Genomic DNA, 16,357 nt, shown 5'->3' with positions numbered 1-16,357 from the left:
ACATTCAACAAAAGCATTCTGTGGGAACCAATTAGCTATATGAATGTTCAATGAAGGATGTTGATTATATTACTGCCTGTAAATTGTGTACCACATATCCTTTATATCAGTAAAATATATGGTAAACTGATGGATGTATGCATACTTTCTTTTTCTTGGAGAACTGGTTGTTAAACATTTACCTGTCCACCACTGGGAAAGGTGGAAGATGAGAAAACCCTGAAGGAGGTGACAAAGTTGGGGTGGGGAAAATGTACAAGAGGCTGCAATAAAAGAAAAGTCAGGGAAGAGTTCCATGAAGGACTGGTGAACACAGCTATGACCAAGAGAGGCTCAGAGAGATAATGATTGAAATTAAAAAAAAAATTAAAGTTGATTAAAAAATAAATCATCAAAATTACTTAAAAAAGGAAGAATTTAAAAAGAGAAACTACAGTGAATTCTTCTCTTAAAAATTTTAGATCAAAAACCTCGTTTGGAGGGAATGTAGAAGGTGGGAAAGCAAGAATGAACAGCACTTTTTAGAGACTTGTTTTAGAAGTTTGCAAGTTAGGCACTCAAAATAATTTACTTGTCTATGAAACAATATATTTCATTAAAAATATTGAGCCTATCAAGTAATAACTTCATATAATCATAAGCTGTCTGTCCTGAAACAACAAAGGTAGAATTCTCTTGATGAAATACATTTTTTGGACAATGTCTTGTTATGGCTTCTTTTACGATACTGTAGCGAAATTAATTCATTGATCCTTAATACGAGGTATCTCCTAGTACTTTAATTTCCAGTTTTATAGAAATGTAGCAAGTTATGTTTTTCTCCCAAGTCTGACATTTTTGCTAACAATTTTATGTGATCTTGTCCTTTCTCTCTGGAAACTTCTAAGTTCCCAGAAGGCTGAACTGTGCCTGTTATGCCCTTTCTTTCTGCTCACAGTACTTACTACAATCCTCTACACAGATTCACATGCTGGGATAGTTGACTTAAAAGACATAACCCCCCCAAAAAGAGTTCTAAAATAATCTAAGCATTAGTCATGATCTGAAGGGTCATGTCTTTGTGAATTCTAGAATTTACACAAAATTTGGATGAAACAGAAAACAACAACAACAACATGGTGAAAGGAAAATATACACATGGCTTCATTTATCCAATGTTAATTACAGTTCACATGACCTCAGATCTGAAAGAATTTATCTTCATTGTATCTAAAACAATTACTTTATATCTCAAATGCATTTAGTAAAGAAAGAATATTTTATAAAATGATATGAAAAAATAGTAAAAGGTAAGGCCAAAAATTGACACCAGATCATCTTTTTCGGGGCAAAAGAAAACACCAGATAGAGTGGAAAAATTTAAGATGGAATTTTTTTTATTAACTTAATGCTTGAGACTTTCGAATTTATTTTAAAAACAAAGATCTTGTGCAGAACAGAATCTATCTGCATCAAGTACAATTACCAGAGGAGAAAGTTATCTCTTTGGTTAAAAGATTTTACTATTTGGGATTTCTTTTTGTAGGTCTTAAGGTGGAAGATAATATTATTCTTATGATTGAGGCAGGAAAAGGCACTATATATTCTAATTAGAAAAGTAAGTAAACTTTTTATCTGAGATGAAGGTTCATAAGTATTGTCCTCAGGATTTATCACACCTCAGAGAGTTTCTCTCTTATTTTGAGCAGGAGAATAGGACCACTGCCTGTCTAGCTTTTATGCAAAGGCATATCCCAAGAGATTTCCAACCTAGCTGGTTAGCAACGTTATATCACACCTTCTTTTTTAAAAGGACTATTAATTAAATGTAAATACAGCACAGAATGTCTCAAACATTTTAATAGGTCCCCATGGGTAAATGCTATTTCTTTTGGGTGGTTTCATTAATTTGCTCTTGTGATCCATTAAATAAAATCTCTATTGTGTTTCATCATGTTAAACTAATGCTTTCAAATAAAAAAGAAACCACAGGCCTCTTCTAAGTTTAGTCATTAATAAAAATGTAACCACATGATCCACATAATTAATATAAAAATTTATTAGGAAAACATGTCTTTTTTTAAACACTCCTTAAAAACTTCTAAATCCTTTAAAACAAGTTTTTTGTCCACATTTTCTTTCCAAAAAAAGACAAAAATAGGCACAAAGGAGTTGGTTATTGTGTTACTAAACTTAGAATTAGTTATTTTATAGGAAGTGGAACTCAGAACATTTTGGGGGAAAGTTGAGTCAGCTCCTCCTACTAAATTAATAGAAAATACATTATTTTAAGGAAAAGAGTGTATCCTTCTCACACCTTAATCTTGATTTTGTGAGTTACTAATTGTATAATCCAAAAGGAGTATAATATAAAACCAAGCAGAATCAGAGTCATGTCATGTTCATAATTACACAGATTGCAAAGACATGGAGAATTAAGGATAGTGAAGAGCAGTACCAGATCTGGGGAAGGTACCTGAAGTCTTGAATGATAAAGCTAATGAAACAGAACTAAGGAAAAACACAGAATAAGAGGGAGGAGAAAAAGGTGAAGAGGAACAAGATGCAAATGAATAAAGTGATAGTTACGAAGTTAAAAAGGATCAGTGGATGTGAGGCTATGAACAACAAAATCATTTTAGCATTCGTCTTCACTGAAACACAACTATTATGATTTAACTCTCCCACTTCCTTTGATTTTTCTGCTGCCTTTCAGGTAACAAAAACCTCTAGAGGCCAAATGCTACTGTAAATTGGCACTGGTTCTAGCGCAACACTTCTCAACCAATCACGACTTGGTAAGGGTCATTTCCACTATGAGTAAACAAGTTCCCAATTTTCCATCCTGTCAAGCCTACTCATTTTGAACTCTTCATGTGGAAACCATCTATTTCCAGTTTCTTGAGGCCCCAAGCTTGGTGTCATCTTTGACTCTTCTGAAGAGAAGAAAGCTTTAACACCCAACATCGAATCCACCAGCAAATCCCTTCAGCTTTAACTTGAAAATATACTCAGAATCTCATACTCTCACCATCCCCAATACTCCCACAGTAGTCTATGCTCCCATCATCTCTCACCTGGATTACCGCAGGGACATCCAAGAGGTTTCCCAGCTTCTGCCCTTGCTATCCACCTATCTGCTCTTAAGATGGCATTTTGTAAGACTTCTAAATGAGATTCTTATGTTTTTCAGTCCTCTTGAGATCTGGCCTCTACTGTGTCTCTAACCTCAACTTCTATCACCCTTTCCACCTCTCAATCTGTTCTACTCATACCGGCCTCTTGATTTTGTTTTCAAATGTGCATATCGCCACTTCAGGGCATGTGCCTTCATTACTCTGCTTAAAATACTCTTCCTTCATATATTTGCATGGTCCAATGTTATCTTTTTAGAAAGGCCTTCTCTGACCACTCTGTTTCTATGAGAGTAGGCTTCTACCCCTCAGTCTTAGTATTCCCATTTTCACTTTACTTCTCCATAGCATGTATCACTTATCGGACCTACTAAATATTTATCTGTTTATTTGGGTAAGAAACATTGTTTTGTTTTCCCTGCTCTATCTCTGTCTAGTGCTCAGGTCTGGGCCTGGCAGACAGAAGGTATTAAACGATTATTCGTTGATTGGATAAAAGAATGATTAAGTGGATAAAGGGTTGAAGGGCTCAGAAAATTGGTTGCCCTGTTTAATTTATCAGGCTGAGCCTCTTAGCCCAGCAGGTCCGGTGAGTATAAAGTCTCGAGTGGAGCACAGCTGCTCAAAGTGATATGACTCAGAGATGTGTGTTTGCCAGTATATTTTCTTGTCATTTAAAAAAATATATTTATCTGTTTATTTACATTGAGAACATACATACAGTATAGTACACATATTTTAAGTATACAGATTGATATTCTCATGTAACAGCCATGTAGGTCATGATAAAACATTTCCAAGCACCCAGAAATCACCCTCATGCCCTTTCCCAATCTGTACCCGCTAAAGGTAACCACTAGTCTGACTTCTATCTTTGTAGATTGATTTTGCCTATTCTTCTCCTATTTTGCCCATTTCTTCCAGCTTTACTGAGGTATAATTGACAATTAGAAATTGTATATATTTAAGGTGTACAACTTGATGATTTGATATAGGTTTATACTGTGAAATAATCACCACGATCAAGTTAATTAAATTGCCAACACCTCACGTAGTTACCAATTTCTTCTCTTTGGGTGCGTTGAGAACATTGAAGATCTACCCTCAGCAAATCTCAAGTACACAACACGGTATTGTTAACTATACTCATATTGTTGTCCATTAGATTTCCAGAATGCATTCATCTTGTACAACTGAAACTTTGGTTCCCAGTAAATTTTCAGTGGTCAAGACCACAATTCACTGAAAATGTGTTTCTATAATATCTCTTATATACTAGACTCAAAGTCATTATATAAGTATTATATAAGTATTATATAAGTATTCTCATTGGTATATGTTATTATATATAAGTTATTATATATATTATATATACTTGTATATGTTATTATATATGTTATTATATATATTTTATATATTATATATATATACTTATATATATAAGTATTATATAAGTATTCTCATTGGTATTTTATGGGATTAAAATAACTTTTGTAAAGTTTGATCTCAGTAAGATAGCACCTACAGTCTGAAATAGCTTAGCATTAATACTTTCTGCAGAGGGTTTAAGGTTTTCTAAAGCCCTTTTCTGATATAGAGCCATAATTTGTTTGATAAGCCCAACTTCTTTCTGGTTATCCTAGAATTTTAAGTCAGGGTCATTCATAAAATGTGTGGAAGAAATCTTGGTAGCATCCGTACAAATTTAAGTTTACATGGTACTAGTCAATTTAATTTCATCGTGATGCTGAAATACATGGTGATACTCTTAAATGCTTTTAACATGAACACTTCTAAAGAAAACTCCATGTGTTTTGCTTATGGTACTAATTTGAGCTAACACAAATGTCTATTAATTGAGTGTCACACTTTTTTGCTTCTCACACACACAAAAAATGACATTTGGCTTTTATTTAAAGAGAATTCATGCATCCATTGTAGTTTGCAGATATCTTTATTTGCTGGTCATTTTGTTTACTGCATGAGTGTTATAGGAGACCGGTTGAGAAAATCTTGAAGAATGAAAGCGAGTCAGTGATTTCTACAAAAAACCACAAATGCTGAGAGTTACGGCCATGAGTAGATTGTGAGCCATTAGCATCAAGGCTACCATTGCTTCTAGATAAGATTGTTAACAAAATACTTTAAAAACAATAAGGAAACTAGAAGGAAATGAAAGACAGTACTGTGCTAATTAATTTATTAATGCTATCTCATTTAATCTCCTCAACATCCCTATGATATGGATGTAAAATGTACCCATTTTACAGATAAGGCGTCTGAGGTACAAGATTAAAAGGTGCTCAAGGTCTCATAGAGAGTTAGCAGTAGGCCAGTTAGAACTTATATTTATCATGCTCCAAAGCTTGTACAATAAATTATTGTATTACATTGCAACCCTACTCTAGGTTTGCGTTTTTACTTAGATGACACAATACTTGCTTAGAAAACTGCATACTTTCCCAAGTCAAGTTCAAAGTTACTGCTTTGAATAAAATCCCTGAAAAATTCCAGGAGTAGTAAGACATTCAGTAAGATAGAAAGTGAAAAGGAATGAAAAGAGGCACTGTTATAAAATAAGACACTGAGGCCAAATGTAAAGGGCCTTACATGCCAAGTTAAGGACTTCAGGTTTTATCCTACCAATGGTTCTCAAATTTTAGTGTGCATCAGAATCCCCTGAAGGACTCGGACCCTATCTCCAGAGTTTCTGATCAACTTGTGTGTTTTGTGATCAACCTGTGGCTAGAAAGGGAGAGGTTAGGACTGACTTAAAGTCTAGCTTGAGAGGCAAGATAGATCATGACGTCACTAAATGTGATAGAGACTGGAAGAAGCTGTAGATTACATGTGGAAACCCCACTGAAGTTTGTTTTGAACTTATTCAACTGTTGTTTAAAGACAACAGATGGAGATGAGCAATGGGGAGCTGTAGGCAGATCTGGAACTTGAATGAAGTCAGGGGTAAAGATAAAGATTTAAGAGCAACAGTACAGAAATGGTTGCTTACACCACAGACGTGGATGAAACCACTTAGGGCTAGAGAATAAGAAAAGTAGATAACCAAGCATCAAAATGTGGGGAAACGTCATTATTTAAGGTTTGTGCATAAAAAATAGTCACTAAAAGAAACAGGGGAAGAAACTCAGAATTCTCAGTGATGTAAAAGAAGAACAAAAGTAGAGTGTGGCCTCTGAAACCAAGGGAAGGAAGAAGTTTGAGACAGACTATGGTCAACTGTCTTAAATGGTTTCCTGACAGAGTAGCTCCAGCTTTTGATGAAAAGGACAACAGTACCATCTACCCCATTAATTTGTTTACTGGTTCCATGGAGCTGAGAACATGAATTAAGGATCTAAAGGAGAATATGAACATCTTTCAGTAAGTAGAGTGCTATATAGTATAACAGCATCACCATCATAAATTACTGTTAGTAGCATATCGTAAGTGTGGAAACTGAAGCTTAGAAAGCTCCAGCAACTTGCCCTTAGTCACAGAGCCATGACTGAATCAGCATGGAATAGAGTCTTCTGACTTTTCACTCATCAACCCCCAGTAAGTATTAGGTTTTAAGACCAAAGCCAAAACACTAATAAATGGCTGCTAACTGAGGTCTCAGTTTTTCTCTTACCATCTGTAAAACAGGCCTCTGGCTCATCTGAATTTACAGGCTCAGCCTCTGCTTCCTCTCCTTCTCCTGGCACAGGGTTATCAACTGTGCTGCACTCAGAGGAACTCGATCCGTTCAGCCTCTAAAAAGAAATTCACCACCCCACCAGAGAGTTCATTTAGGGTTCATTCAAATCTTGCATTAAAACCATATTTGATAATCAGAGTCATGCAAAGTGTTATGAAAAGAGATTAACAGTATGATGGCCATAAAAACATATAAACATACATTGAGGTCAGGTCACCTTACAATGCATCTGTGCTTGATCTTTCTATCTACACATCCTGTGAAAAATACATTTCCTTATTTTTCGTATGCTAACAAGTTATGGACAGAATTAGTCTTAAGGTAATATTTTTATGTAAACTATAACATCTGCAAAGTATTGGCCACATTTTTATTTTGTTTTATGTTTAATATAAATTTGTATACACCAATAATTACTATTTTAGAACAACCAAGACCCTGATAGAAATAATATACAAGTGCCAAATTGCCAACACCTGATAACTGAAAGGTCAGATCTGACAACTGGCAGAAAAAGCTTGTTGGTACTTAAAATTTTTAAAAAGAATAAAATCAGTGTAAAATGAAATCCAAACATATTTTTTTCTATTAACGCTTAGATTTGAGAATATGTATCAGGATGATATAGATAGAAGGCCTTTCATCAAAACAAAAAAAGTCAAATACTGTACTGGAATCAAAATGTCAAAGACCATAGTAATTATCTTATCCAATACCACCTATTTCAGTGATAGAATTTCAGGATACAGTAGAAGAGATCATAAATATTATTTATAATGTCAAGAGATAGTGGCTACTAAAGTGAGCACCACATGCAAACTCTGAAACAAAGACTCCATGAAATTGAACATGGCAGACCAACACATGAGAGGAATGAACTCATTGTCATTATGATCATAAAACTGATCATAACACAAATTTTCCCCACCCAGAACTTTGTGATCAAACATGATGTTTACAAACACACACATACACAGAAAGTTTTAGATAAAATACATACAGCAATTGTAGCAAAACTGTGTCAAATTTTCCTAATATTATTTTATAAGGGGTAGAGCAGCACATCAATGGAAGAGTTCAATTTTCATTCTCATTTGCTAAACGACATGTGAATATTGAAAACTACTAGTTATTATAGCATGTACTTCTCTTAATAAGATTACAGCTTTACTTGTTTTTTTAAGAATAATTCAAACAAATGTAAGTGCTAAAAATGAGGAAATACTTATTTCATTTAAATTGCTTCTTCAATCTATTGATTTGCATTAAGATCATAGGCCCAAACTAAAATATTAACTTTTAGAGAATGACTTCGGAAGCTAAAAGTATACTTTATGGGTAACACATTAAATTCTCAGTACTATTATTATCACACAGTATTCAATATCAGTAAAAAAGGCATTGATAAGAATTGAACATAAGGAATGATGTAAACAAAGTGGTTTGTATAACTGAGGTAAAGAATTATGAACACTATTAAATTACTACTTCTAATCTACATTGGCATAGCAGTATTATTCCCACATAGTCGAAGAGTTTTAGAATATTACGTTATTAACAGTATCAATATGAAATTTCACTTAAGAAGCAGGTTAAACTGATTGAATTAATCTAAAATTACTTAAAAAAACAAATAAAAATTAATTGTAAGACAATATCCTGTAAGACTTAAGGTTTTAAAATATATATTACTCCAGGAAACAATGGGGAAACTTATAATTATTAATATGTCCTATTGTGCCAATTACCACAAAAACCCATTTTAAGTACCATATCTAAAAGACTACAATTATTTGATGTCTTCAATTCCTGACCTTTCAGTTGCAAGTGAACTGTCACTAGGGAATTGAAGGACAAGGCACTATGATTCTGTGGAGATGAGACCAAACATTTCCATGCTGAAAATAAGTTATTGGCTTGGACCTTGAGGAAAAGCAGTGGGTGAAATAGCTGATAGAATACAAAGCTCCTCCCTGCTATTAGCCAAAATGCTGACAATTAGGATATAGTTATAATGATTTTTCTCTCACCTTGTAACAACTTTTAAATAAAATGTTTCAAATCTGCAGAACCCTGATGTATGTTAAATTAATGAAAGCACCTTCAACCTCAACATTTGGTTTTCTCACTCTTTAAAAGAGCATTAACAAAGCTGACTTATACCAAGTTAATTTATAAGTAAAAATTAAGACGATTTTATGACGTGTATTCTTGCCATTGAAGGCTTCCCCCCCCATAACTTTTATGGCAATATTTTGTCAATTAAATTCGGAGTTTGGCTCGGATCTTACATCATAAATGACAGTTATTCAAAATTATTCCTCACTGGAACAGAAATTATCAAAATATTTAATATGAACTATAATTTGTATCACAAGCCAAATTCAATGTTTAGAATGTTTTTAGGAATTCAATGTTTTCCTGGGAATGCATTAAGTATTCACAAGTAGCTATTTCAGTACTGTATATAATGTTAAATATTTACGGGCATGTCCTAGCAATATAGACAGTTTAGTTTTAATCTATTCAGCTTTTAAACTTCATACCTACTAAAGCAGAAGTTTCTTTAACAGGGTCCAAAAAGGACATTTTTAAATAGAAAGGCTAACATCTATTACAAAGGTTTTCTCTTGAAGGTAAATTCTTTTAAATCTCATAGTAGGCATTGCTAGATTTAACTATTGAATCTTCTTTTATTCTTATTTAGTATACAGTAAAGGTCAAGTCAATCATTTGTATCATTTTATATAATTAATTATATGATTATTTTCATTTCTGTATACTCATTTACTATTTAGTTTTCTTGTGATTTTGGAAATGGAAGAATAGTTATACTATACTAAGAGCAGTGAAATAAATACTTCAGTATGAAAAAGTTCCCTTCTGGTTTTATAAATAGGTCATTTTAAAATTTCACATCGATTTTATTTTTAGTAAAATGTGAAATATACTTCTTGTCTATTACTTCTTTGCTTGTCAACAAAGATAATTCTTAATCTGTCGTGGTCTACATATTAATAGAAATAAGTGTAAAAATAGGACCATAAAGGTAGACTCACTAGTATAGTATAGAATAGGAAATATGCTATAGTTAGCATTCCTGACTTTTTATTAAATAATATGGTATTGACTGTAGGTACTTTCTAATTTTTTTATTTCTTTCCTTTAAATAAAACCTATACACTTGATTCAAAAATTTCAAATGTACAATAGCATGTGATGAAAAATACAAGTCCCCTCCACTCTCGCCCTGATTCTATTTCCTTTAGGTAATTACTATACTATATATATGTACTTTTTGACATGTGTTTCTATATTCCTCAATAAGCATCCATAAAACACTGAAGTAGTTTTGAAACATCCTACTCTTGATTATAAACTTATGTAGCTATTTCACTATTGAAAATATGATCAAATTAAAGCTTAATTATTCTTCATGGATCTCCTTTTGTCTTGAAGGTGTGTTTTCTACAACACTGCATATAGTTAGAAACTCTGTTAAATATAGGTGTCATATGAAAAACTGCCCTAGGCTGGTCACTTACAAATTTGTTACTGTCATTTCCTGAAATAGGCGATCTCATTGTAAGCCTATTTGATGCTAGTATAGGATGGTGGTTAATGCTAGTTGGTCATTTATTTCGAGAGGTATGAAGTAGGATTGTCTAATAACGTGACAATCTGGCACTCAAAATCAAAAACACTATCAACATATAGCAGCACTGTAGAAAACACAGAACTCCACAAAAGCCTTATTCAAAGAGGATGGTTGGTGTTGAAAACATCCGAAAGATGTCATGTTTAAAGTACATGCTATAAGGCTGTTTGCTTCACACAACACAAGAAAGGTATTCTTTGAGTAGCAGAGTCTAGAATAGTTATTTCACCTGAACGTCCAAACAAAAAAACCCAAAGGACAGCAAGATTGAAAGAAGCAAATCAAAAGGAAAGGATGGGCATATAAGGGCAGAAAAATTATGGGAGACATTAGTGATACACTAAGCTCCACTGTATGTCAATAAACAAGAAAGACTTCTATTAGATTCAAATCAATATCACCCATCTTTTAATTTTATAGCCTAATTTTACAATTGATATCTATAATGAGGGCTCTGAATCTATAATGAGGAATGAAATGGTAAAGTTTAGAATAAAGGATCAAAGAACATTTACAGAGGAATTCCACAGATAGCTACTATGCTTGTTTTTCCAAGTTTACCGTTCTATTATGGGATAACTTGAATTTTAAAGCCAAAATATGCTTTCCTCTCCCTTGCAATTGTTAGGCTCTTTTTTTGCCTTCTGAAGAAATGCAAACACTACCCCTTTCAGCCTTTTAAAACTAAAGATTACCTATGGTATTACCATTTGTGGGTTTTTTTTTTTTTTTATTTTGAGAGTAATGATATTTCGTTTCTTTACATGATTTGGCTTCTGGGCCCCTCAAAGTCCCTCAAATCCTTTTCCAGTCTCTCTGGAATTCTGCTTTCTCTCAAAATTATTTTTAAAAGGCAAATACCATATGCTAACACATACATATGGAATCTAAAAAAAAAAAAAAAGTGGTTAAGAAGAACCTAGGGGCAGGACAGGAATAAAGACGCAGACATAGAGAATGGACTTGAGGTCATGGGGAGGGGTAAGGGTAATCTGGGACAAAGTGAAAGAGTGGCATGGACCTATATATACTACCAAATGTAAAATAGATAGCTAGTGGGAAGCAACCGCATAGCACAGGGAGATCAGCTCGGTGCTTTGTGACCACCTAGAGGGGTGGGATAGGGAGGGTGGGAGGGAGACGCAAGAGGGAGGGGATATGGGGATACATGTATACATACAGCTGATTCACTTTGTTATACAGCAGCAACTAACACAACATTGTAAAGCAATTATACTCCAATAAAGATGTTAAAAAAAAAAAAAGGCAATGACCAAAGTTAAAAAGTACTCCAGATACACTTCATCAATGGAAAATTAAATATTTTTTCCTCTCTGTGATCTAGATTTTCATTTCACTTCCATTTAAATTAGCAGAAAATAGTTTATTTACTAGTTACAGTAAATTCTTTTTTCACATTATGGGCAACTAAAACTCCAGCACTTTTTCATATAAAGGGCAAGAAAATGGAGTTTTTCCTTTCCTAGTGTTTTGTTTATCGCTACTAGAGAAGCTGTGTAGGCTTTTTGGGAATAGTTGTTCATTCAGCAGGAAATCTACTTAACAACTCCATCACAGGGTCAGATGGTTTGTAGTATTAGTTGATGGAGAAATAATGAGGTCAAATCACAGTCACCACTAGCGAAATTCAAAATAAAGCAAATAGTTTACTGAAAGTTCCTAGTTTTCCCAGAATCTTCTAGCTAGGGTACTTTCTATTCAATAACAGGACAATTTACGGGGCTGAAAGATCAAGATCAAGATCTTGCGTATGAAAACAAACAAACAAATGCAGCAAAATTGGGCCATATAAGATCTGACCGGCTATAGATTTCTCAGCCAGATCCTACAGTATCATCAACTTCTTTCTAATGGAAAGGCAAATGGCATTCACCAGTAAGGTCTTGAAAGGTAAAGCAACCCCCATTATTCAAAGGCTTTGTGCACTAACACAGAACTGCTATTTGCAGAGGATAGTTATTTAAAAAGCTGGAATACAGTGGGCCAAATCAGAAGAAATACCTTAAAAACTTTAGGAACGAACACTTAAACAGTTCTACTTTTGCGGCCTGCTAGGAAACTCCAAGTAGGTAAATACGGATTGGAACACAAGCAAACATGACAGGAAAATGTGAGGTAAAAGCATATACTCTATGACTCAAGGTCACTCAATATTATTTATAATAAAAAAGGAAATGACAAAAAACAAACTACCTGTACATCTGAGTGATTAATGGTATTCCCTAAAACTACCCATAATGAGGAAGGACAAGGAAAGAAATTCCAATTGCAACAATTCCAATTGGAACGTTCCAATAGTTTTTAAATACCGGGGCTTCTAATACTGCAAACACAATGTAAAATAAAATTTGGCACAGATAAAATATATTTTTCCTAACCTTTATGTAGGTAGCTTCTGACAAAGAAAAGTATTGTATTTCAAGTCAATTTTTTGCAACTGAATTTTTGTTTATCTGGAGAACAACCACTCCTTAATATGTGCCTCAAGTTTTCTAACAGTAGTTTGGTAAAAAAAAAAAAAAAAAAAAGTAATAATAATTTAGGAATTAAGCACACACACACATACACACACATATATATTTCTAGAAACAGTTTTCTCAAAAATTGTGTTTTAGCTGTACATATATAGATTCTATTGTATATGTGTACATCTTTACTTAGGTTCTAGGGGAAGGAAATTTACTGCATTTTGGAATAAAATGGTTCTCTAAAATATTGCCTGTAAATCACCATCAATTTGAAATAGAAAAATATGTCTTTCACCTAGGAGCACCTTTAAAATTAACTGCAAGTAAACTAGAACAATTATATGTTTCTTTTTAAATTTGAAACTCCTATCATTACTATTCCTAGAGTGTATCAATTTTAGGATAGAGTTTTGCTTCCATCATTGCAAACGGAAAACAATAATACAAACATCCTAACAATGACAGAGAAATTGAAAATATGAACTGCATTAAATATAAAAAAGGCAAGATTCTTATTAATGTGGATTTTTTTCCTTCCAAGGAATTTTAGAGTTCATTCATTCAACAGGTTATACTAAAATTAAAACAAGATATTATATCTGAGTAGTATATTTCTTTTATATGTGTTAGCCAGATACAGCAATCCATATTAATCTTTCTAATTTTAGGGACAGTGTTTCATGTCTTATTGACAGGTTTAGTGTTCACTTCGTAATATGTTCCATTTAAACCTCTTATCTTTCTTGAGGCTACATGTATATCTATCTCCTCATGAAATATATTCAGTCATCCCTCAGTATCCTGGGAGGTTGGCTGCAGGGCCCCAGCAGATACCAAAATCTGCAAATGCTCAAGTCGCTTATATAAAAAGGTGTAGTATTTGCACATAACATATGCACATCCTTCCATTCTCCCTTATACTTTAAATCATCTCTAGATTACTCATAATACCTAATACGATGTGAATGCTACGTAAATAGTTGTAAATAGAATGTATATGCATGTAGATAGTTGCTGGTGTACAGCAAATTCATGTTGTGGTTTTGGGAACTTTCTGGAATTTTTTCCCCAAATATTTTCAATCCCGATTAGTTGAAACTGCTCATGCAGGACACATGGATACAGAGGGCCAAATGTACATAATCAGAAACTTAGTCTCATCAGTGTGTAAATCTGCTCTGGAATCAAATTAATCATTTCAGGCATTTACAACTCATTCCTTCATAGGCAGAGCCCAGTAAATTATTAATTGATTCATTTTATATACTGCCAAATAAAAATCAAATATTACTGAATTAATTAAAGAAATAAAGTCCTAGTTATCATTGTGCTTAAAATAATTTCAAAACATACTCAAAGTCTGGCCTAGAAGCTGGGTACTTTGGCTCTGTCTCCAACTTTCTACATGTGTACTCAGAAACTGTATGAGTCTCAATTTCCCTACCTGTGAATACACGACTAACACTAGAAAGGTCCTTTCCTGTTACAAGAATTTTATGTTTATGCCTGAAGTATTTCTCCCACAAAAATTATTTCTTGAGTTTTAATTTACTGAATTTGAATGTGACAATTTTTATTTTTTCCCCCCGGCTTTACTGAGATGTAATTGACATACAGCGTTGTGTAAGTTTAAGGTAAACAATGTGATAATTAGATACATGTATATATTGTGAAATGTTTACCACAATAAGGTTAGTTAATACGTCCTTCACCTCACATAATTACCATTTCCTTGTTGTTATTATGGTGAGAATATTAAAACTCTACTCTCATTGCAATAAACCTGACAGTTTAGTATGACATACATCTATATATATATACAGGTGACCCTTGAACATCATGGGGGTCAGGGCACAACCCTCTGTGAGGTCTAAAATCTGATTATAACTCGTAGTCAGCCCTCCGCATCCACCGTTCCTCAGCACCCTCTGTTCCACATCCGTGGATTCAACCAACCACAGATCGTGTAGTACTGTATTCTTTATTACTGAAAAAATCCCAGTATTAGTGGAACCACGCAGTTCAAACCCCTGTTGTTCAAGGGTCAACTGTATAGCTTAAATTAGGAGGGGAAGTTGATAGAGGTTTTTTAATTAAATGCTGCTTCAGTGGCTTCTGTTACATACTAACTTTTATAATCCAGCCAATAAAATTTATAGATCATGCACTTGAAATCACCTAAGGACATGAGAGCTGTATCAAGGAATTAAGCAATAGAGTAACAAAAAACGATGGAATTGCCCCAGTGACATGCTGTGATGTCAATTTATCTATGGAAAAATTGTATATGTTGTAACTTTCTTGCAATGGGTCAGGCAGAGAGATTTTGTAGCTGAACAGCATGCATGACACTGAAAAAAAATATCATATACATATGTATGATTTTTTTTTTAGGTAACCTGTGTAAAAGTGGTCACATATGTCTGTGCCTGGTTAAAAGCACAGAGCTGCATCTTGATGGATCCAGTTTGTTTTTACCCCTGTGAGAAGTAAGAAGGTCAGGTACTGAAGTCTGTAAATGCAGCATGATGGAACAGTTTAATCAACAGATTTGAAATGTTTAAAGACATATACCTGTAAGTAGAAATTAGTTATATTTGACAATGCATGCTATATGCTCAATGCAAAGCAATGTATTTGAAACACAGTAATAAGATTAAATATCATTCAACACAGATTTAGAAATAATGAACTAAACAGTAATATAGTTCTGTTATTTAGGAGATGAATTTAAACACTATTGATATAATGTGCGACGGCAATCTTTTGCATTCTGCTTGCTCTTCATAACAAACATTTTAAAATAAGTGATCCTCAATATTGGAATGAGGTGAGAGTTGAGAGTATGTGGTTTTTGAAGTATCTTCTAAAATTAGCATTTCTTGATTTACTTTTAATTTTGATATTTCAAACAGCATTACAGGAAAGGAATGTTTTCAAATTTATCAAAATATAAAAATTAAGAAACATTGATTTAAATGTCAGACCAAAATGTCACTGTTTTTAGACACAAGAACAAATCCAATAAAGATGAAAATAATTTCAAATAGTTTGGAACCAATCTGCAAAAAAGAAATTATCTAAGTAAAATTCTGTAGGGGTGCTTTGTTTTGTTTTTGCAAGAATCTATGCATAAAAGATAGGATCAAATGTCAGCTTCCCCCAAAGGTATAATTGAAACTAATCCCTAAATCTTGCCAAATCAAAAGCATTTCTGGAGAAGATTATTATATTTTCTAAAATGCAGTAAAGAGAAGAAATCTAAACTGCCTGCAACTGCCTCTTTGTGGAAAAAACTTTATAAAAAATCTAAGGAGAGATAGACCTAATAACAATGTAATTAAAACCACCATATATTAAAAATAAATAAAATATTTAACTTTGATGACTACAAATATTT

General features: G+C 33.4%; 1 protein-coding gene across 1 annotated transcript in view; it reads right to left on the bottom strand.

Moving 5' to 3' along the window:
- The window catches only part of SCN9A (sodium voltage-gated channel alpha subunit 9), an 86,687-nt gene that overhangs the window by 28,574 nt on the left and 41,756 nt on the right, over nt 1-16,357 (bottom strand). Inside the window, exon 17 of the mRNA XM_067741676.1 lies at nt 6,745-6,865. Within this exon, the coding sequence (XP_067597777.1) occupies nt 6,745-6,865 (121 nt within the window). The remainder of the gene's footprint in view (nt 1-6,744; nt 6,866-16,357) is intronic.

The sequence above is a fragment of the Pseudorca crassidens genome, chromosome 6, assembly GCF_039906515.1.
Source record: "Pseudorca crassidens isolate mPseCra1 chromosome 6, mPseCra1.hap1, whole genome shotgun sequence".
Lineage (NCBI taxonomy): Eukaryota > Metazoa > Chordata > Mammalia > Artiodactyla > Delphinidae > Pseudorca > Pseudorca crassidens.
Note: the sequence above shows the minus strand (reverse complement) of the source record. Positions and strands in the feature narration are given on the sequence as shown.